At 36.6% G+C, this 24,556-nt stretch overlaps 1 protein-coding gene across 1 annotated transcript in view; it reads left to right on the top strand.

Moving 5' to 3' along the window:
- Positions 1–1,051: 1,051 nt before the first annotated feature.
- Positions 1,052–24,556, top strand: part of LOC127504081 (B-cell receptor CD22-like) — a 38,566-nt gene continuing 15,061 nt past the window's right edge. The window contains exons 1-8 of the mRNA XM_051878467.1: positions 1,052–1,099; positions 2,875–2,941; positions 3,051–3,395; positions 3,494–3,742; positions 4,584–4,841; positions 4,937–5,185; positions 5,265–5,337; positions 5,681–5,726. Of these exons, the coding sequence (XP_051734427.1) occupies positions 2,887–2,941; positions 3,051–3,395; positions 3,494–3,742; positions 4,584–4,841; positions 4,937–5,185; positions 5,265–5,337; positions 5,681–5,726 (1,275 nt within the window). The 5' untranslated portion in view covers positions 1,052–1,099; positions 2,875–2,886. The remainder of the gene's footprint in view (positions 1,100–2,874; positions 2,942–3,050; positions 3,396–3,493; positions 3,743–4,583; positions 4,842–4,936; positions 5,186–5,264; positions 5,338–5,680; positions 5,727–24,556) is intronic.

Raw genomic sequence — 24,556 nt, 5'->3', positions numbered from 1 at the left:
TTCAAGGAAAGTCAGTTTATTTGCAACACTTTCAGGCAGCTTTTTCACTCATGCAAGACCAACTCCTTTCTGCCTGGATGGTGAAATACACTGAAAAACTGCTGGCCAAAGTCACATTTTAATAACATATTTTAAATCAGTAATAAAATCTGACATGAACTGTCTCATAAATGTTGTTTTCGATGCTCAAATAGCATTAAAGTGTTTATTTCAGGTTTGTCCAGCCAATGCACCTCTCAGAGCTGTTTCTGTGGATATCTGAGTTTCTAAAAGCAGTTGCAGTGACATGATGACTCAAGCTTTACTCTGACAGGACTGATTTCTTCTTCTTCTTGGGTGTGACGTCCCTCAGCGTCTCTCCATCGCTTATGAAGGTCACGTGATCACACTGTGATGCTGCTGTCAAAGGTTCATGAGTTTGGTTTTCACACTTACTGTACTAAAGGGGAAACTGTATTTGTGACCTTGTTTAAGGACATGGTGCATTCAAAAACAAGGCCAAGATAAAATGATAAAAACTTTCAGACATTCAGATGAATCAATTCTGCTTCATCACCGTGATTTAAATTCTTTGTTTAACTTCTATTGCTATTAATCATTCAGTGAATTAGAGGTTTATGAAATGTACAGTTGGTGATGCTGGTGATGAAATATGTTTTTTACATCACTGCCACTGCAATACCTTCCAGTGTTTTACAATCCCGCCTCCATCAGTTCCCATTCCAGGATAGTTGGTCTGCATATGCAAATTAAAGTATAGTCATTCAAGTTATAATTTTCTCTCTCTCAAGAACAGGTTCCTTGTCATCACTGTCTGTATGAATGAATGATTATAGATATTCCCAAGTTTGAAAACATTATCACATGAGCATCTTTATGGATTGACGTAAAGTTTCTCTAAGTTTAAATTTTTTGTCTTTAGTCTAATGTTGTCAGCTAAAACTCTTCTTCTGCTTCATCCTAACTATAATTGAGGTGTCAAAACCTCATATTAAAATATAATGTGTTATTCACGTGTCCTCCAGCGTGAAAACGCCAAAACTGGTTCCACCCTGATCATTTGTAGTGCTGTCACTGGCCACGGGTGTTGGTGAAACGGGTAAGAGCTTGATTTTATAACCGTTCTGTCAAATATCTTAAATGTGGGGATTTATGGGAGATTGATTGGGGCTAGTTGCCACAGGGCTGTGTCTCAGTAACTATATGGTTTAAAATCAAAAGACCATTAGCAGAAAAAAATGTTTTTCCAGCAGTATTTTGTATGTTACTGACAAACACCTCAATAAAGATCCACTTTAATCTTTTATAAAATAGATAACTGTATAATGAAGGTTGACTATAGGGCCTATAATGAAAGCTACTAGAGCTTATTTCTCTTTTGGTTTATTGTCTGTTCAATCTCAAAACAAATAGCGCTCAATTTTCACTGACAAAAAAAAAAAGAAAGATCAGGTCACTGATGCTACATTAGTTGAACCACACACTAGTACATGTGAATGCACAGCTATAGTCAAGATACCTTTTTTTGTGTATAGTTGAGCTGGTGTCTTCATCTGTATGTCCAAGAATAGTATGACACATAGTATATTTGGCTTAAAATATCTAATGCAGGGGTGTCATACATATGGCCCTCAAAGGTGTCCAATCCGGTCCGCGGGATGATTTGAACTATAATAAAAAAAAAATAGAGATTCACTAGTCCACTGGTCATAAATCCAAACGTTTTTTAAGGTTTGTTTTGGTCAATCTTTATTCCGGCTTTGCAAACAAAGTGCTTTGTAATAATTTCCTAAAATTTCATTTGCGTGGAAATATTTACTATGTCTGTGAAGGACGTTAACACAGGCACACGCTGAATACGGACACAAAGAGGAGAACAGACGCGCCAACAGAGAAAATACTCCACCATGCACAAGCTCACTGTTCGCGAAAAATAGGAAGAATAATAGAAATATTAAATTGGGGTTGATATGAATGTATCTCTGAAGGGAACTGTCTTCAGAAAAGTTTTAATGGCTATTCCTCTTATCTCCGTATAAATTAGTGGCCTATTTATAAACGCAGCGCTGCTTTGTGTATAGCGGTAACCATGGAAAGGCTATATCACTGCTGTTCCATAAGCGCCACCTACTGTCAGAGAGTGAATTTGCATTTTCATTCAGCCCGTCTGCTGATTTTGTTTTGTGCAGGTATCTTATGTAGCATAATTTCACAAAGCTAAAGTCAGACCATGCTGTTTTTGCTGTTAATCTTAAAATTATACAGTAATTTAAATTAAAATGCTCATGCTCATGTGCATAACATCTTTGTTGGGATTGTGATAAAAATGCAGTGTTTGCCTCTAATATCAAAGAGCTACATTTTTTTTGAACAAATAAACAACAAATAAATTTGCTTTAAAAAAAAAAAAAAAAAAAAAAAAAATCTGCAACCAGAATCAGAATCGACCAATTTGCTTCTAAAAAAAAAAAATTTGGAACTGGCCAAAAAAAAAATAGGTGCATCACTAATAAAAAAAATATTTTAAAAAGCATTATTTTAAAAATCTAACAGTTTTTTGCTGTAAAAACAAATGCAGTTTTAAGGAGCAGTGTATTAGTTTTCTTGCGAATTAATTTGTTGTTTATATGGTTAATATTAATGCAACTATCAGCGCACTAAGTTTTTTTTTGTTTGTTTGTTTGTTTTGTTTTAATTAATTCGGCCCACACATGGTTATTTTTTTCCAGTCTGGCCCTCAACCTAAAATGAGTTTGACACCCCTGATCTAATGCACTAAGACATGATGTTAAATATGAAAAACTTAATATGTAACAAAGACACAGAAACAACAAGACTTAAATTAAAAAATAAGCCACTATTTATTTGTTGTAGGTGTTGATAGCGATGTCAGTCAGAATGGCTCCTCCTCTTCCTCTGATCTTTCTGCTCATGATTCACGGTGAGTGAATGCAACACTTCAGAAACACTCAAGAGAAACTGGATATTGTTTTTTTTTTTTTTTTATCCATGCTGCTGCTAATTTGTTCAGGATGAATTCTGTGTTTCAGGGGTTTCTAGTGCTGGTTGGGGTGTGAGTTACAGTCCTTCACACATCTGTGCACTAAATGACTCATCAGTGATAATGAGCTGCACTTATACATACCCTGCTGGATATCAGATCAGGAGAGTGTTCTGGACCAAAGGCCCTGTAAAAGAGGGTGTAGAGCTTAAAGATCTGTCTGAGGACCCTGAATACAGTCAGAGGCTTCAGTATCTGGAAGATAAACAGCAGAACTGCACCATCAGACTAAGTCACGTGACACTGAATGATTCACACGAGTACTATTTCAGATTCATCACTGATAAAGATGTGAAATGGACTGGTGTTCCAGGAGTGACTCTTACTGTCACAGGTGACTTTCATGAGGTTTCTCTCTTCTTCTGTGCATTATGTTGAATAATAATCAGTGTATGACAGCAGCACTAGATATAATGTGTGTGTTGTGTTCAGATCTTCAGGTGGAGTCTCCTGAGAGAGTGACAGAGGGAGATTCAGTCCGTCTGACATGTAAAAGCAGCTGCACTCTGACTGACAGAGCAACATTCATCTGGTACAGAAACTCACAGCCATTAACTGAGAGAAGAGACAGAAACAATGAACTCCTGCTGCAGTCAGTCAGAAGAGAGGATGCAGGCAGATATAGCTGTGCTGTACACGGACACAATCACACCTCTCCTGCTGTTGAGCTCAATGTCATGTGTGAGTACAGATTCATTTGTTATTTTTAGAAGTCGGAGACTGTGTTTGAATGAGATGATTTAAAGGTTGGCAACACCTTAGAATACTGATCCTTCATTAATGAATAACTACACAGGAACAAATGAGTAATGCATTATTAACATTCAAGTAACTACTATTAACTAACAAGAAACTCTGATTAATGAATTAGTAAGTAATAGTGCTCAGTTGAAGGTGGTAGTTCACTATTAGCTAATCAGTAACTACTGTTTTTCATTCCTCCCAGAGAACTACTAAGAACTACTATATACAGGTTCATAATTAATGTGAATGATGCATGATATATAATTAATTCTAAAGTGAAGATCATGGTAACCCACTAGTAATTACTTGGAATTACTAATTATTTGGATCAGTATTCAGAAGTGATAAACATGATAACTTTCTAGTAACTACTGGAGTCATTGTAAACTTTTGAGGTTTTTATAAAGTTTTGTACAGTAATTCCTTCTGATGTATTTGGTAACACTTAAGCAATTTCTAGTGGGTTACCATGATCTTCACTTTAAAATTAATTATACATTATGCACCATTCACATTAATTATGAACCTGTATATAGTAGTTTTTAGTAGTTCTCTGGGAGGAATGAAAAAACAGTAGTTACTGATTAGCTAATAGTGAACTACCACCTTCAACTGAGCACTGTTACTTACTAATTCATTAATCAAAATTTTTTGTTGGTTAATAATAGTTACTAGAGTGTTAAAAATACATTACTCATTTGTTCCTGTGTAGTTATTCATTAATGAACGATCAGTATTCTAAAGTGTTACCAAAAGTTTTAACTTTTGTTCTTTTCAGATGCACCCACGAACGTCTCAGTGTCCATCAGTTCATCTGGTGAAATAGTGTCAGGAGATTCAGTGACTCTGATCTGCAGCAGTGATTCAAACCCTCCTGCTCTGAACTTCAGCTGGTTTAAAGGAGGAACGTTTGTAGGATCTGGAAGAATCTACAGCATCTCAAAGATCAGCTCTGATGACAGTGGAGAATACAAGTGCAAGTCCATCAATGAACATAGAGAGAAATACTCTGATGCTGTGACTTTAAATGTCATGTGTGAGTTAATGATAATTCAGTAACTGTGTTAACCTTCAAATGAATGGATTAACATTAGCAAAAGATTAATATACACTTTCTTTTGTCTGTTTTAGACCCTCCCAGGAACGTTTCAGTGTTGATAACTGGATCTGGTGAAATAGTGTCAGGAGATTCAGTGACTCTGATCTGCAGCAGTGATTCAAACCCTCCTGCTCTGAACTTCAGCTGGTTTAAGGAGAATGAAAGCTCAGCTGTTGGATCTGGACAGAGTTTCAGTGCACTACAGAGTGGACGCTTCTACTGTCAGGCTCACAATCAACATGGATCTCAGAGATCAGACGCTGTAACTGTGACTGTTAAAGGTAGAGCAGCTCATATACTTACATTACTCTTTCTAAAGTGAAGAAAATGAATCTGTTCAGATGTTTTACTCTTTTGTAGGACATCTGGTGATATTATACATATCCATTGGAGTGGTTTGTGGAGCTGCAGTGATCATCATGATGCTGATTTGGTAAGATATGTGTCTGTGGTACTATGTAGTGTGTGTGAATGAGTGACTGAGTCTGAAGGTTGTGAATTCAGAGAGACGTCATGATGAACGTGAGCCAAGGCAAAATTTCCAGTTTTCCATCCTCTCTTTCCACACTGACAGCTACTCAGTTAGTTATTGAATGAGGAAGTCTGAAGCTCACATCTTTACTGCAGTAAATCCTGAAGATACACCAGATTTCATCACATTCAAAATGGCAGTGTCACGTCCTAGAGAAACCTCATTGGTTCAAAATCATAATTGTGTATTAAACGTCATATAAATTCTGATTGGTTGTAATTGTGTCAAATCATTGTCTTTAAAGGGGAATCAGGTGGATGAAAAAGAGAAATAACACACAGGAGTCTCAGGTGAGAACAATTTATTTGGTTATCAGTAGTTTACTGATCAGGTACATTAATTTGTAACTAAAAGTTAAACTTTAAATGTAGTTGTGACTTTATCTAGTGAGTTGTTTATATACATTTTTTTTTTCTCTCTCTCTATTCGTTTTTTTTTTTTTTCCTTTCTTTTTTTTTTCTTTTAATGGCACAGATGGTTCATTCCAGCCCTCATCATGACAGACTCAAAGCTTGTGATGTTGAATTGAGTGAATCTGTGTATTAAATTTCAACGGTAAATGTTTTAACTGAGGATTTCCTACACCTTTACTCAAAGAGAATTAAACGCTCCTCAATGTCAGTGTGAAAATATCAAATATCTTTTGATTAAGTATATGGAAATTTAAATAACACACTCCTCTTTTTACTTTGTCTCTTCATTTATAAAAGCTGCTCAACTCGATGATTGTAAACCCGAACTGAACCTATTATTAAGCCTAAATTAAAAAACCTATTATTCTTTCCTCATGACTAATGTTCTTGATGGTTTTATTTAAATATAATCTTTCTTTCTTTCTTTCTTTCTTTCTTTCTTTCTTTCTTTCTTTATTTCTTTATCAGCCTAACAACAAGAGGCTGTAATGTTTTGAACACAGAGCAAATATTACAGCCTTTATGCATCTCTTTGTGGGCGGAGCCCTGAATGATTGACAGGAGTGCCATGATGACCTGTGACTGAAGTAATTTGGAGATCATTTTATAGATGGATGGGCAAAAATGGTAAATGTTTAATGAATTGATGTAAAAGTGTGTAATCACTGAAATGTGTTTTCTTTATGCTTTGTATCACATATGAAGTTTACCTTATTTACATTATTAATGTTTTTTACCTTAAGTATCAGTTTTGTTCATGTTTCAAATAAAAAGCAGAAAAAATAATGGTTAGGAAGAATACGTTTTGCTTTGTTAGTCCTTGATCTCTTATCCTGTTTTTTAAGTTCTTCTTTTCCTGTTTTTAATTTGTTGTAGACACGTACACCTTGAAGGAGTATCTTGTCATTTCCTATATGAGCCACGCTGTTCTTTTTATGCCTATAAGCAGTTATTCACTCCTTAATGCTTCTTTGATATGGATGATGAGACCATACATGAATTTAGCTTTCCTTTGTTTTCAGTTGGCCTAATGCCCTAGACTTGCTATATATAAGTTACAGTGAGCTCAATAAACTTTGACCTTGAGTGAACAGCACTTCTCGTGTTTGTGTCATTCTTGGTCCCCGGTACCGATGCTCTACTCTTTTCTGTCATTCAATACATCACAATAACCAACGTGATCTCATGAGAATACGTGTGTATTTTTACGTAAAGTGTGGTTCTACCACACGTTACTTACGTTTTCATACACACAAAAATTTACAATATTGACGTATTTATAGCACTAAAACGTAATTATATTCATATGTATTAACAGCAATAAAACGTAAATCATTTACGTATCCAAGTGTGAATGTGTATGAATTCCTATGTATTAATATTAAAAGTGTGGCATTGTTTTAAATCTGTTGTATTCAATTGTCATATAAATACATGTTTTTAGTCGAATTTATTGAATGCAGTTTACTCATCTATATAATATGAAAATAACATTTCTGTTCGTGACTTGTGCTGCAAACTCGTTTCGGAGGATTACATAATGTTAAACAAGACTACACTTTGAAACTTTAAAATGAATACAATTTCTGTAATTGTTTAACCGTTTTGTAATTTTGTTTGGTGTGAGACACAGAAGGCGTTTTCTCCTATGCAGCGACTGACAATACAACCATAAGACACACCAAAGCACAACATAAATTCACAAATCACATCAATTTTATTTGTTCACTGTACTCCAGATTAGAATCCATATGTTTGTAAGGAACAGATCCAAATTTAGCCCTTTATCCAGCGATCTTCATCTTCATTCTCAGCAGTGACCATCACAGTCAAAGCCCGCGCTCGTTATGATTCAAATTTGAAAGTTTGTTTGTCTGTTATTTTTTAATTTATAACAGTGTAGTTTTAAGAAATGGTTATGGGTAGGTTTAGGAGTAGGTGTAGGATTAGCGGCTCAAAACATCGTTTTAATGTTATATTTTTACTAAAATTATCATTTTCCTACACATTTCTGTCCATTATGTTTTATTCTTTTGACATTCTGTATAAAATGGGTATGTTTAGGTTCGGGATGGGGTTTAGGGATCTTAAATTTATCTACAAAACGATAAAACGATACATATATCTTTATGACATGAAAGATTTTTCTGACCCTTACGTTTTTTTTCACTGTAAAAAAGTAGGCATTTTTATGCTTTAGTGCTATAAATACATCAATATTGTATGATTCAGCACCTTTCTAAACGTACAAAAATGTACGTTTTGTGACTTTGAAAGTTATTTATACCTACGTATTAACAATGAGACCAGGATGGAATAACAGCATATCAGATATTAAAGAGCACTGCATTTAGAGATTGTTAGTGAAAAATAATGATCTAGTCAGATTATTAATATAATGATTATAAACACAATATTACACTTGCAATCTTGCTGTTCGGAACAACAACATTTAAACAAATAAGTCCTTAATACATGCAACTTACGTTTCAACTTGAAGTTAGTTTGTATTCCTTATTCGACGACAAAAACAATTCCAACTGAAGTTACTTCAGTGACCTACCGAAACACAGGCTGAAAGCCGGACTGGAATAATGGGTGGAGCAGAGCAACAGACATTCCCTTCCCATGTAACTACTGGTCGCTCGAGCTCCACTTCGGGTTTTCAATCTCCCGCTCAAAGCGATACTTAAAAAGCTAGAGAAAACACAGGCTAAATGACTTTCTTACACAGGCTAAATAGCTTAGCATTCACGGGAGGAGGAATAGGAGCACAGCTATGTAGGACATATTATGCGCTGCAGGCGACCAGTTTTACTGTTATCTGGCATCAGTCGTTATTTAAAAATATTTGACCGCTGAATGTCGTAATTGTCCAATCAAAATCAAATATTTTTGGGAGATGTGTAGTAATAAGAGACAGAATAAAGCCCAATTTGCACTGGATTAGGATTATCTGGGGACCTTGTGTGATTTAGAAATTACCCCTCCTATATCGGAACTTCGTGTGGCGCATTCGCACGGGATAAGTGAACCCTGTGATTTTACTTGAATTTACTGACTTGTCTCCTGGATATGATGTCAAGGCTTTGTGTCACATGTCATTATAGGTCTAGCTGTATGATATATCATAAACAGAAGAATGTTCCTTACCACATGCCATCCATCTCCATCTAATCATTATTTTTGTTTTCGCTCTTCTGATGGTTTTCAGCTTTCTCTTTCTGCAAATTGTATTGTTGTATGGTGTATAGCGATATGACCTAGCACTCAAAATACTATCAAAACACTCCGAAATAGCCTCCATTCGCACAGGAAGATCTTTTTGATGAAATCTGGGAGCTTTCTGTAGACACCTCAGAGTTGAAAAGGTCTCAAGAAATGGGTGTGTAAAGCAGTGGAAAAGTGGGAGTGTTGAGGGGGTAAGAGTGGAGACAACAACAAATAAAACACAGTCCTGGAACACATTCATTACACAGACATATGAATATTAAAATATGACAATGAGAATGAACCTCATTTGTTATGCAGCATGTTTGAACTTCCAGAAGAGGTTTGTTCTTGTGCGTTATTCAGGTTTGGTTGAGCTTCTGTTTATGTTCGCTGATCAATGTTTATATGTAAATAAAAGCCTAAATTAAATCTGTTCATCATAAAAAGTGATCCCAGAGTCCTCGCCCGTCATAGAGGAACTAGCAGGATGTTCCAAGTTGGCTTCTGTGGTCGCATCAGGGTAGACAGGAAACTCAGGGGCAACTTCAATGGTCGCATCAAGGCAGACAAGTTTAGAGAACGCAGGAAACTCTGGGATGACCTCCATGGTTGCATCAGGGCAGACAAGAAACTCTGGGGTAGGAGTGGGCCCTGGAGTGGACTCATGGGTTGGAGCAGACTCTAAAGAGGACTCATGGGCTGAAGCAGGCTCTGGAGCGGACTCATGGGCTTGAGCGGGCTCTAGAGCGGACTCATGAGCAGGAGCGGGCTCTGGAGCGGACTCATGGGCAGGAGCGGGCACAACTTCCATTTCAATGCCGACTTTAGTCACTGGAGCTTCAGCTTTTGCTGGTCAAACATAATCAAAGTCCCTTTCAAGGAAAGTCAGTTTATTTGCAACACTTTCAGGCAGCTTTTTCACTCATGCAAGACCAACTCCTTTCTGCCTGGATGGTGAAATATACTGAACAAGTGCTGGCCAAAGTCACATTTTAATAACATATTTCAAATCAGTAATAAAATCTGACATGAACTGTCCCATGTGGTAGGTTTTCCAAGACGCACCTGACTTAAGTTACCTGTTCCTGGGGTGTCTCCTAATCGACACCCGAGCGTCTCCAGTCAACACTCAATAAATTTCCTGATCTTTCGGAGCGTCTCCAGTCGACACTCAATAGTACTCGGAGCATCTCCAAATCGACACTCAATAATATATGATCTTTTGGAGCGTCTCCAAATCGACACTCACTAATATCTCGGTCAACGTCTTGACCCTCAAAAACCTAGTGTTCCCTAACCTGACTTGCTGCAGCAATAACCAGAGACTCCAGTTTTTGTCCTTCAAAGCTTTAATCACGGCCGGGAGAGTTCCCATCAATTCCAGAGAATCTCTCTCCAAACAAAGGAATACAGCAGGTTTTATAGGATTTCAGGTACATTTCACAGTCAATATGGCATGATCTATTACTCATTATCATCAGTCTTAATATGATTGGTTCAGATTTAAGAAAAACTTCTCAGTTCCTCTGTCCCGCTTACTGGCGGAGTAAATTTAGATTAGAACAACTGAATCACAAGATCATCAAAAAATATCACCGGGTTAATAGTTCAGATTACTCAATAGGTTAAAACAATTTTTCAAAGACTATTTTTTATCCTTAGAAGGATGCTGTCTAGCCAGCACAGCAGAATTTTTCCACTTGTTACAACACTCAGTCCTAGTGACTATTTCTCTATTTCAAAGTTAGCTTATTAGGCCTGTAGAAGAAAAAAAATGTTAGTTCATTATTAATTAGTTCAAAATTTCCATCACACCCATAAATGTTGTTTCTGATGCTTAAATAGCATTACAACAGTGTTTATTTCAGGTTTGTCCAGCCAATGCATGTGCGGTCCTGAACCCGCCTCTCAGAATTGTTTCTATGGAAATCAGTGATGATTGCCAAATTGTAACTTTTATTCAGTAGGCTGGACTTCCATTACTAGAGCCGCCATATTGGGTATGTGATAAAAGGCCTCAAGCTTTACTCTGACAGGACTGATTTCTTCTTCCTCTTGGGTGTGACGTCCCTCAGCGTCTCTCTATCACTTATGAGAGACACGTGATCACACTGTGATGCTGCTGTCAAATGTTTGTGCGTTTGGTTTTCTCACTTACTGAACTAAAGAGGAAACTGTGTTTGTGTTTGTGTCGAGAACAAGGCCACTGACAGAATAAAAAGCTTAGAAGCTCTCAGACATTTCAGACATTTGGATGAATCAATTTTGCTTCATCAACGTGATTTAAGTACATTGTTTAACTTCTATTGCTATTAATCCGTCAGTAAATTGGAGGTTTATCAAATGTACAGTTGGTGATGCTGGCGATGAAATTTTGACCTCACTGCCACTGCAATACCTTTCAGTGTTTTACAATCCCGCCTCCATTAGCTCCCATCCCAGGATAGTTGGTCTGCATATGCAAATTAAAGTATAGTCAGCAATTATTTACTCTGTCTCTCAAGAACAGGTTCCTTGTCATCACTGTCTGTATGCAACTGAATGAATATAGATATTTCCAGGTTTGAAAACATTATCACATGAGCATCTTTATGGATTGATGTAAAGTTTCTCTCAGTTTAAACTTTATGTCTTTAGTCTGATGTTGTCAGATGAAACTCTTCTTCTGCTTTACCAGATCTATAGTTGAGGTGTGATAACCTCAAACTAGAATATATAGTGTGAATCACGTGTCATTCAGTGTGAAAACATCAATACTGGTTCCAGCCTGATCATTTGTAGTGCTGTCTCTGATCATGAGTGTTGGTGAAACGGGTAAGAGCTTAATTTTATAACCGTTCTGTCAAATATCTGAAGTGTTGGGGATATATGGGAGATTGATTGGGGCTAGTTGTCACAGAGCTATGGTTTCAAAAGACCAATATCACAAAAATGTGTTTTCTCCAGCAGCATTTTGTGTTACTGACAAACACCTCGATAAAAATCCACTTTAATCTTTAACAACATATAACTATATAATGAAGGCTGATTATACAGACTTATATCCAAGACTTATATAAGAACTTCTCTAGATGTATGACAGAAATAAAGCCAAACTGGTTAGTAATAAGTGAAGCTAGTAATGCTGTTTTTTGACGTTTAACCCTCCTCTGCTGAGATCTTGAGAGATCTGTTAGTGTTTAATGTTCTGTTGGGATTTAAAGGGTTTCTGTATCGTGTGTTTTGTGGGTCACCATTGTGCAGAAGAGCAGAGCCTGTGCTTCAGTCCAGGAGAAGAACAAGACACTGATGATAACATGCTGCATGTTGCTTTATTTAAAAGGCAGTAATCTATTGCAGTGATGTCTATTCCCAGATAGCAAAATTGATGTGGCCCAGATCTGGCGCAAACTTGACACTTTCCTTTGGCCCACTTTTGGCAGGAATGATGGCACTTGGATGGTCCGCTCCTGTTTTCCAGATTTGGGCCACAAGCAAGCCACAGTAATGCTGCATGTCAGCCATTGTTACGTACTCATGGTGTCTAGGGATTGAGAATGTAACAAAAGTTTAAAATAAAAGTGGTTTTAAATAAATTAAATAAACGAATAAATGAGAAATCACCTTTTCCTCTATCCCAGCACTTTTCACCTTTTCAGTTAATAATTCTCACAAAGGTTCACACATTTCCCCTCCATTTCAACACAATATAAAAGAACACCAAACCAAAGATATACTTGTATTAGTTTTATTTTTCAGGACTTAACAAAAGCCAAAGAGTGTATCTAAAGTATATACAAATTTCAGGAAAAACTTAAATAACCAAGGCGTCGGGAGAGAGCAAATGCCGAAAACAACAAACAAAACAAAGTCTTACTTAAGTTTAACAAAGTAACTTCCCTACGCAAAAATAAAATAAAATTAAAGACGATATTCTTACCTCTCTCCCTGACTAAAGAAAAAAAGGTGAAAAGTTTAGAAGGGGTATAAACCCAAATAAATCGGCGCCCATCTCCCTACACAGGTTGACAGAGCCAGACTCACACATCAACAGTAACGTCGTTGTAACCACACTTTAGATTTACATTTCACAAATTGCTTAATAGCAAATAGAACAACCACGGTGCTGGGATAGCGGATGAGGGATCTCTCTCAAGCTGTGTCTTTCTGCTGCTTTATATCTGCGGCACTCCGTGTAGCATGTAAGCCACGCTGCCGCTAATTGGAATCAGCTGCGGATGATTTGGAGCGCTGCTTAGCAGAGAGAGAGAGAGAGAGAAAAAGAGAGAAAGCAAAAAAGGAGAAAACACCACAAAGACATCCAAAACATACACAAATTACGTAATGGAACGTAACAGCCATGAACAAAACAAATGAAGCAGAACTGGCCCACATCTGGGCAACAGTTCATTTTAATTCTGGCCCAGATCCAACACCTTGCTGTTGCCCAGATGTGGGCCAGTTCAGCTTTATTAGTTTTGTTTATGGCTGACATGCGGCATTGGTATAGATTGCTTGTGGCCCAGATCTGGCGCAAACTTGACCCTTTCCTTTGGCCGACTTTTTGGCAGGAATGATGGCACTTGGGCGGTCCGCTCCTGTTTTCCAGATTTGGGCCACAAGCAAGCCACAGTAATGCCACATGTCAGCCATGAACAAAACAAATGAAGCAGAACTGGCCCACATCTGGGCAACAGTTCATTTTAATTCTGGCCCAGATCCAACACCTTGCTGTTGCCCAGATGTGGGCCAGTTCAGCTTTATTAGTTTTGTTTATGGCTGACATGCGGCATTGGTATAGATTGCTTGTGGCCCAGATCTGGCGCAAACTTGACCCTTTCCTTTGGCCGACTTTTTGGCAGAAATGATGGCACTTGGGCGGTCCGCTCCTGTTTCCAGATTTGAGCCACAAGCAAGCCACAGTAATGCCACATGTCAGCCATGAACAAAACAAATGAAGCAGAACTGGCCCACATCTGGGCAACAGTTCATTTTAATTCTGGCCCAGATCCAACACCTTGCTGTTGCCCAGATGTGGGCCAGTTCAGCTTTATTAGTTTTGTGTATGGCTGACATGCGGCATTGGTATAGATTGCTTGTGGCCCAGATCTGGCGCAAACTTGACCCTTTCCTTTGGCCGACTTTTTGGCAGGAATGATGGCACTTGGGCGGTCCGCTCCTGTTTCCAGATTTGGGCCACAAGCAAGCCACAGTAATGCCGCATGTCAGCCATGAACAAAACAAATGAAGCAGAACTGGCCCACATCTGGGCAACAGTTCATTTTAATTCTGGCCCAGATCCAACACCTTAGTGTTGTGTTAGAGATCTGTTAGTGTTTAATGTTCTGTTGGGATTTAAAGGGTTTCTGTATCTTGTGTTTTGTGGGTCACCATTGTGCAGAAGAGCAGAGCCTGTGCTTCAGTCCAGGAGAAGAACAAGACACTGATGATAACATGCTGCATGTTGCTTTATTTAAAAGGCAGTAATCTATTGCAGTGATGTCTATAACTACTTTGTTGAAATTGATGTTTTTTTTTTTTGTTTTGTTTTTTTTCAGTTAAGTATCAGTTTAATAAGTAGAAATAAATGCAGAGTCTATCATTGTCCCAATATGACATTTTACAACTTTTAGTAAAACATCTTTGAGTACACGCAACTAATTACATTTTACAGTGTAAATATATTGTAAATATATTTTTCAATATATGAACATATATAACACATTATATTAATGCAATATATTATTTAATTTATTTTTCAGTATACTTGCACCATAAATCACAAATATATGGAAATATGTTTTCATTCCATAAGGCAAGAATAATCTGACACATATAGTGTTATGTGTCATTATTTTAAAATTAAAAAATAAGCCACTGTACATTTGTTGTAGGTGTTGATAGCGACGTCAGTCAGAATGGCTCCTCCTCTTCCTCTGATCTTTACACTCGAGAACACTCGAGAAATTGGATACTGTATTTTTATGCACATGCTACATAAAAGGATGAATTCTGTGTTTCAGGGGTTTCTAGTGCTGATTGGGGTGTGATCTACAGTCCTTCACACATCTGTGCACTAAAGAACTCATCAGTGATAATGAACTGCACTTATACATACCCTACTGGATATCAGATCATGAGAGTCTTCTGGACCAAAACACTGGAAAAAGATAATGGAGAGCATCCAGATCTGTCTAATGACACTGAATACAGTGAAAGGCTTCAGTATCTGGGAGATAAACAGCAGAGCTGCACCATGAGACTGAGTCATGTGACACTGAATGATTCACACATGTACTATTTCAGATTCATCACTGATAAAGACAAATGGCTTGGTAAACCAGGAGTGACTCTTGCTATCACTCTTTCTGTCACAGGTGACTTTCATGAGGTTTCTCTCTTCTTCTGTACATTATGTTGAATAATAATCAGTGTATGACAGCAGCACTAGATATAATGTGTGTGTTGTGTTCAGATCTTCAGGTGGAGTCTCCTGAGAGAGTGACAGAGGGAGATTCAGTCCGTCTGACATGTAAAAGCAGCTGCACTCTGACTGACAGAGCAACATTCATCTGGTACAGAAACTCACAGCCATTAACTGAGAGAAGAGACAGAAACAATGAACTCCTGCTGCAGTCAGTCAGAAGAGAGGATGCAGGCAGATATAGCTGTGCTGTACACGGACACAATCACACCTCTCCTGCTGTTCAGCTCAATGTCATGTGTGAGTACAGATTAATTTGTACTTTTTAAAAACTGGACATTATATTTTAATGAGATGATTTAAGGATTTATTTTTTTGTCCCTTTAAGACCCTCCAAAAAACGTGTCAGTGTTGATAAACCGATCTGTTGAAATAGAGTCAGGAGATTCAGTGACTCTGATCTGCACCAGTGATTCAAACCCTCCTGCTCTGAACTTCAGCTGGTTTAAGGAGAATGAAAGCTCAGCTGTTGGATCTGGACAGAGTTTCAGTGCACTACAGAGTGGACGCTTCTACTGTCAGGCTCACAATCAACATGGATCTCAGAGATCAGACGCTGTAACTGTGACTGTTAAAGGTAGAGCAGCTCATATACTTACATTACTCTTTCTAAAGTGAAGAAAATGAATCTGTTCAGATGTTTTACTCTTTTGTAGGACATCTGGTGATATTATACATATCCATTGGAGTGGTTTGTGGAGCTGCAGTGATCATCATGATGCTGATTTGGTAAGATATGTGTCTGTGGTACTATGTAGTGTGTGTGAATGAGTGACTGAGTCAGAAGGTTGTGAATTCAGAGAGACGTCATGATGAACGTGAGCCAAGGCAAAATTTCCAATTTTCCATCCTCTCTTTCCACACTGACAGCTACTCAGTTAGTTATTGAATGAGGAAGTCTGAAGCTCACATCTTTACTGCAGTAAATCCTGAAGATACACCAGATTTCATCACATTAAAAACGGCAGTGTCACATCCTAGAGAAACCTCATTGGTTCAAAATCATAATTGTGTATTAAACATCAAATAATGCTGCATTCACGCCACCTTGTATTTACCAGAATCTTGAAATGACGACACATGACGTTGTATTCGGAGCTGTTTACGTCCTTTGACTAGGAATTATGCGTCTATGGCACCACTATCAACGCCTAAAAGAATCTACAGCGGTCAGGTGGTACATGTGGGAGCTTTAAGAAAACTCCCAGCTTACAAGCTGTAATTACGAGCTCTATGAGGACGTGAACATTTTTTACAAGCCAGAATCTCTTAGTTACAGGAATTACGAGGTGGCGTGAACGCACCTTAAGTTCTGATTGGTTGTAATTGTGTCAAATCATTGTCTTTAAAGGGGAATCAGGTGGATGAAAAAGAGAAATAACACACAGGAGTCTCAGGTGAGAACAATTTATTTGGTTATCAGTAGTTTACTGATCAGGTAAATGAATTTGTAACTAAAAGTGAAAGTTTGAATGTAGTTGTGACTTTATTTAATGAGTGGTTTATATACATTTTTTTTTTTTTTTTTAATTTTCTCTCTATTATGTTTTTTTTTTTTTTCTTTTAATGGCACAGATGGTTCATTCCAGACCTCATCATGACAGACTCAAAGCTTGTGATGTTGAATTGAATGAATCTGTGTATGAGAATGTAACGGTAAATGTTTTAACTGAGGTTTTCCTACATCTTTACTCAAACAGAATTAAACGCTCCTCAGTGCCAGTGTGAAAATATCAAATATCTTTTGACTAAGTATATGGAAATTTAAATAACACAGTCCTCTTTTCACTCTGTCTCTTCATTCATAAAGGCTGATCAACTTAATGATTGTAAACCCGAACTGAACTCGTCTGTGTATGAAAATCTTCCAGTAAGTAAGAATACCTAAAAAACCTATTATTCTTTCCTCATGACTAATGTTCTTGATGCTTTTATTTAAATATAATCTTTCTTTCTTTCTTTCTTTCTTAATCAGCATAACAACAAGAGGCTGTAAATTTTGAACACAGTAAATATTACAGCCTTTATGCATCTCTTTGTGGGCAGAGCCCTGAATGATTGACAGGAGTGCCATGATGACATGTGACTGAAGTAATCTTGGGATCTTTTTATAGATGGATGGGCAAAAATGGAAGTAAAACATTAATGAATTGATGTAAAAAATGTGTAATCACTTAAGTGTGTTTTTCTTTATGCTTTGTATTACGTATGAAGCTTACTTCATTTAGATTATTAATGTTTTTAACCGGTGCAATAGGTAATTCTCTTCAGAAACATTTTTGTTACACTGGTTAAAAGTCTCCTCATATCCTGATAGCACTCACTATGTTAAATGGTCTAAACCAGTGGTTCCCAAACCTTTCCTGGAGTACCACCAGCCCTGCACATTTTGTTTTGATTTCTCCCTATTTCTGACACCCATTTCAGGTCTTGCAGTCTCTACTAATGAGCTCATGAGTTGATAGATGAGGGAGACATACAAAATGTGCAGGGCTGGTGGTACTCCAGGACAGGTTTGGGAACCACTGGTCTAAATGTATTTTTATAAGTATATATCATCTGTGGAAGGCATAGGACCATAAAATGTTTAACCAAGTATTGTAGAAGTGTATGTAGGTGTATGATTCTTTATTTCAGAAAGACATTGTATATTTTATTATTATCCTGGTGGAAGGTTTATTATAGAAGGCCATCTGGACTTTGCCAAAGAAATATTTATTGGTAAATAAAGTTAAGAAAATAACTTTAAAATGTTACACAGATACTACCCATTAAATAAAGTTATATTAGGGTTTACTAATATCCACTCAAATAAAAGGAAAGAATATTATATTATAAAATTTAATTTATTTATTTATTTTTTGCTAAATTTCTTGTACATAAAAGTAAGTAGAGTAAAACCCAACTTTTGTTTTTGGTTCTTGAAAAAGAAATTCAAATATAGACTATTTTTCATTCATATAATAATTAATTAAAACTTTTTCCATATGTGAGTCCTTTAATATATTTAATGTCTAGCCTACCACCTGGCTGTATGTTTGTCTATGTATATATATTGCAGTATTGACTGTACATTGACATTGTTTGTTTGAAGTTTGTGTGTGTGCTTTCATGTGTTTTGGAGGAGGCGTGGCTTTCAGACACTCTGAAGGGATGTTATGATTTGAAAGTTAGCTCGCTATTGCTAGCCTCTCCGAAAATGTCCTATTGCACCTTTAAGTATCAGTATTGTTCAAGCTTCCAATAAAAGGCAGGAAAAAATAATGCTCTCGTACAATTCACACTTTCCTGTCATTCAATACATCAGAATAACAGCATAACAGATATTAAAGCGCATTACATTTAGAGACTGCAAGTGAAAAACAAATGATCTAGTCAGATTATTAATATAATGATTATAATACTACACAAAATTACACTCACAATCTTGCTTTTGTTCAGAACAACAACATTTCAATAAAGTCTACTTACTAATAAAGAAGCAACTTGCGTTTCAACCTGCCTGTCATCGTGTCTCATCCCTGCCTACTGTTTGGACTGTGTTCTCCTCCTCATCTTGTCTTGTAAAATAAACCTGTTACACTCAACCTGCATTTGAGTCCTCCCTCATAGATTCTGTGACAATTTCACTCTGAAATGCTTCACATACGGAAGTGAAGTCGGTCACAACTTCCATTTCAATGCCGACTTTAGTCACTGGAGCTTCAGCTTTTGCTGGTCAAACATAATCAAAGTCCCTTTCAAGGAAAGTCAGTTTATTTGCAACACTTTCAGGCAGCTTTTTCACTCATGCAAGACCAACTCCTTTCTGCCTGGATGGTGAAATACACTGAAAAACTGCTGGCCAAAGTCACATTTTAATAACATATTTCAAATCAGTAATAAAATCCAATATCATAAAAGTTGTTTCTGATGCTCAAATATCATTTAAAGTGTTTATTTTAGGTTTGTCCAGCCAATGCACCTCTCAGAGCTGTTTCTGTGGATATCTGAGTTTTTAAAATTGGCTGCAGTGACACGATGACTCAAGCTTTACTCTGACAGGACTGATTTCTTCTTCCTCTTGGGTGTGACGTCCCTCAGCGTCTCTCCATCGCTTATGAAGGTCATGTGATCACACTGTGATGCTGCTGTCAAAGGTTCATGAGTTTGGTTTTCACACTTACTGTACTAAAGAGGAAACTGTATTTGTGACCTTGTTTAAGGACATGGTGCATTCAAAAACAAGGCCAAGATAAAATGATAAAAACTTTCAGACATTGAGATGAATCAATTCTGCTTCATCAGTGTGATTTAAGTTCATTGTTTAACTTCTATTGCTATTAATCAATCAGTGAATTGGAGGTTTATCAAATGTACAGTTGGCGATGCAACATATTTTTTTACATCACTGCCACTGCAATACCTTCTAGTGTTTTACAATCCCGCCTCCATCAGTTCCCATTCCAGGATAGTTGTTCTGCATATGCAAATTAAAGTATAGTCATTCAAGTTATTATTTTCTCTCTCTCAAGATCACGTTCCTTGTCATCGTCATCTGTATGCAACTGATGTTTGAACCCATGTTTGAAAACATTATTACATGAGCATCTTCATGGATTGATGTAAAGTTTCTCTCAGTTTAACCTTTATGTCTTTAGTCTAATGTTGTCAGATAAAACTCTTCTTCTGCCATCAGCGCTATAGTTGAAGTGTTATAAGCTAAAATTAAAATATAATGTGTTAATCACGTGTCCTTCAGTGTGAAAACACCAAAACTGGTTACACCCTTATCATTTGTAGTGCTGTCACTGATCACGGGTGTTGGTGAAACGGGTAAGAGCTTGATTTTATAACTGTTCTGCCAAATAGCTTAAGTGTTGGGGATTTATGGGGGATTTATGGGAGATTGATTGGGGCTAGTTGTCACAGGGCTGTGTCTCAGTAAATTTATGGTTTAAAAATCAAAAGACCATTAGCACAAAATGTGTTTCTCCAGCAGTATTTTGTACGTTATTGAAAAACACCTCAATAAAAATTCACTTTAATCTTTTACACAATAGATAACTATATAATGAAGGCTGCTGTCAATCAAAACGGGGCGGGGAAAGACACTGGACAGTTTCGAACTCATGTAGTGCAAAAATGACTGTTGCTGTCATTTTCATGGATAAAGTATTTTATTGATTTTTGTGTGCAATAAGCAAATAAATAGAGCTAATTTCACTTTTGGTTTGTTCGCTGTTTAATCTCAAAATGGATGGTGTCAATTTTCACTGAAAAGACAGAGGAAGATCAGGTCACTGATGCTACATTAGTTGAACCACACACTAGTAAATGTTTCATGCACAGCTATAGTCAAGCTACAATGGGTTTATGTGTAGTTGAGCTAGTGTCTTCATCTGCATGTCCAAGAATATAGTATTGTGTCATTATTATAAAATTAAAAAGTAAGGCAATGTAAATTTGTTGTAGGTGTTGCTATGGTGACGTCAGTCAGAATGGCTCCTCCTCTTCCTCTGATCTTTCTGCTCATGATTCACGGTTAGTCGATGCAACACTTCAGAAACACTCAAGAGAAATTGGATACTGCATTTTTTATGCACATGCTGCTGCTAATTGTTCAGGATGAATTCTGTGTTTCAGGGGTTTCTAGTGCTGATTGGGGTGTGAGTTACAGTCCTTCACACATCTGTGCACTAAAGGACTCATCAGTGATAATGAACTGCACTTATAAATACCCTACTGGACATCAGATCATGAGAGTCTTCTGGACAAAAACACTGGTAAAAGATAATGGAGAGTTTCCAGATCTGTCTGAGGACCCTGAATACAGTCAGAGGCTTCAGTATCTGGGAGATAAACAGCAGAACTGCACCATGAGACTGAGTCATGTGACACTGAAGGATTCACACAAGTACTATTTCAGATTCATCACTGATAAAGACAAATGGATTGGTAAACCAGGACTGACTCTTACTGTCACAGGTGACTTTCATGAGGTTTATCTCTTCTTCTGTGCATTATGTTGAATAATAATCAGTGTATGACAGCAGCACTAGATATAATGTGTGTGTTGTGTTCAGATCTTCAGGTGGAGTCTCCTGAGAGAGTGACAGAGGGAGATTCAGTCCGTCTGACATGTAAAAGCAGCTGTAATCTGACAGACAGAGCAACTTTCATCTGGTACAGAAACTCACAGCCATTAACTGAGAGAAGAGACAGAAACAATGAACTCCTGCTGCAGTCAGTCAGAAGAGAGGATGCAGGCAGATATAGCTGTGCTGTACACGGACACAATCACATCTCTCCTGCTGTTGAGCTCAATGTCATGTGTGAGTACAGATTCATTTGTACTTTTTAAAAACTGGACATTATATTTTAATGAGATGATTTAAGGATTTATTTTTTTGTCCCTTTAAGACCCTCCAAAAAACGTCTCAGTATTGATAAACGGATCTGGTGAAATAGTGTCCGGAGATTCAGTGACTCTGTTCTGCAGCAGTGATTCAAACCCTCCTGCTCTGAACTTCAGATGGTTTAAGGAGAATGAAAGCTCAGCTGTTGGATCTGGACAGAGTTTCAGTGCACTACAGAGTGGACGCTTCTACTGTCAGGCTCACAATCAACATGGATCTCAGAGATCAGACGCTGTAACTGTGACTGTTAAAGGTAGAGCAGCTCATTTACTTACATTACTCTTTCTAAAGTGAAGAAAATTAATCTGTTCAGATGTTTTACTCTTTTGTAGGACATCTGGTGATATTATACATATCCATTGGAGTGGTTTGTGGAGCTGCAGTGATCATCATGATGCTGATTTGGTAAGATATGTGTCTGTGGTGGTACTATGTAGTTTGTGTGAATGAGTGACTGAGTCTGAAGGTTGTGAATTCAGAGAGACGTCATGATGAACGTGAGCCAAGGCAAAATTTCCAATTTTCCATCCTCTCTTTCCACACTGACAGCTACTCAGTTAGTTATTGAATGAGGAAGTCTGAAGCTCACATCTTTACTGCAGTAAATCCTGAAGATACACCAGATTTCATCACATTCAAAATGGCAGTGTCACATCCTAGAGAAACCTCATTGGTTCAAAATCATAATTGTGTATTAAACATCAAATAAGATTGGTTGTAATTGTGTCAAATCATTGTCTTTAAAGGGGAATCAGGTGGATGAAAAAGAGAAATAACACACAGGAGTCTCAGGTGAGAAAAAATTATTTGGTTATCAGTAGTTTACTGATCAGGTACATTAATTGGTAATTAAAAGTGAAACTTTAAATGTAGTTGTTACTTTATCTAATGAGTTGTTTATATACATTTCTTTTTCTCTCTATTCTGTTTTTTTTTCTTTTAATGGCACAGATGGTTCATTCCAGACCTCATCATGACAGACTCAAAGCTTGTGATGTTGAATTGAATGAACCTGTGTATGAGAATGTAACGGTAAATGTTTTAACTGAGGATTTCCTACACCTTTACTCAAACAGAATTAAACGCTCCTCAATGTCAGTGTGAAAATATCAAATATCTTTTGACTAAGTATATGGAAATTTAAATAACACAGTCCTCTTTTCACTCTGTCTCTTCATTCATAAAGGCTGATCAACTTGATGATTGTAAACCCGAACTGAACTCGTCTGTGTATGAAAATCTTCCAGTAAGTAAGAATACCTACAAAACAGAGAAAAACCCAAAAATTATTATCCATTTCTCATGACTAATGTTCTTGATACTTTTATTTAAATATCATTATCAATTCAATCAATCAGTTTTCACTTTCTTTCTCTTTCTTTATTTCTTTCTTTCTTAATCAGCATAACAACAAGAGGCTGTAATGTTTTGAACACACAGCAAATACATTACAGCCTTTATGAATCTCTATGTGGGCGGAGCCCTGAATGATTGACAGGAGTGCCGTGATGACGTGTGACTGAAGAAATTTGAGGATCATGTTAATCAAACAACAAAAGACAAAGAAAAAATCAGTTATTGCTCTTGAATGATTAACTAATGCAGTTTTAATTGATTAATCTGTGTCATTTTAACAATGAAGATTATCAAATGTTATTTTAAATTTAATTACTCTTTCTTTATTCAGTTTATTACCTGAATACTTCTGTTAGACCTACCTGAAAAATAAAGCAGTCAATTTCATTTGTATCGTTATTCTATTGAATTTATTTGTGCTATTCTTAGTAATTTGTTTATTTGTTCTTATTTAATACTGTTTACGTCTTTTTAAAATTCAATTTACCATTTGAAACCAAGCTTCCTTGTGCTGTGTGTGTAAGTTATTGCAACAAAATTACCCCACTGTAAAAACAAATACATTGAGTTAGCAAATATTTGTGAGATAATTGTAATGGTAACTGATCAATGTTTATATATTAATAAAAGCTTAAAAGATGTCATCATATAAAGTGATCTTTCAGAAGAAATTTTTGATTGCCTACACTTTCAATGGATGGACAAAAAAAAGAAATAATATTAAAAATATCTATATGAAAGTATATGCAGCATTTTTTCCTCATGGTATCAAAAATGGAAATTTCAATATCGTGACAACACTACTTCTGTATATTTGGTTCACTTTATCTGACTACAATCAATTCAAGTGTTAGTGCTAATTAGTGCATTTATATTAAGTGTACTTAAGTACAGTTGGGAAAATGTACTTATAACTAATACATTAGTAATATAATTTAATTAAATCAATTTAATTATATTTAGGATTACTATATAAAAGTCTACTCCAATTGACCTAATTTTTAAAGCATTCAAAGCACACTAATACACTAATAAAACTCCTCTGTATATTTTTGCGGTACTATGCTTTATTTCAATGCACTAAAATCAATTTAAGTATTAGTGGTATTTAGTATACTTTTTAAAATGCACTGAAGTACTTCAGAAGTAGATATATACTTTTAATTAGTGTATTTATAGTGTATAACTTTTACAATTTTATTTAGCACAAAAAATAAGAATGTACCACAAATGTACTTGCTTGCATTTAAGTATTTTTTTTATCGCATTCAAGTCTA

This window comes from Ctenopharyngodon idella, chromosome 2 (genome assembly GCF_019924925.1).
Source record: "Ctenopharyngodon idella isolate HZGC_01 chromosome 2, HZGC01, whole genome shotgun sequence".
Classification (NCBI taxonomy): Eukaryota; Metazoa; Chordata; class Actinopteri; order Cypriniformes; family Xenocyprididae; genus Ctenopharyngodon; species Ctenopharyngodon idella.
The sequence above is the reverse complement of the archived record's forward strand: the minus strand, read 5'-3'. Positions and strand labels throughout refer to the sequence as shown.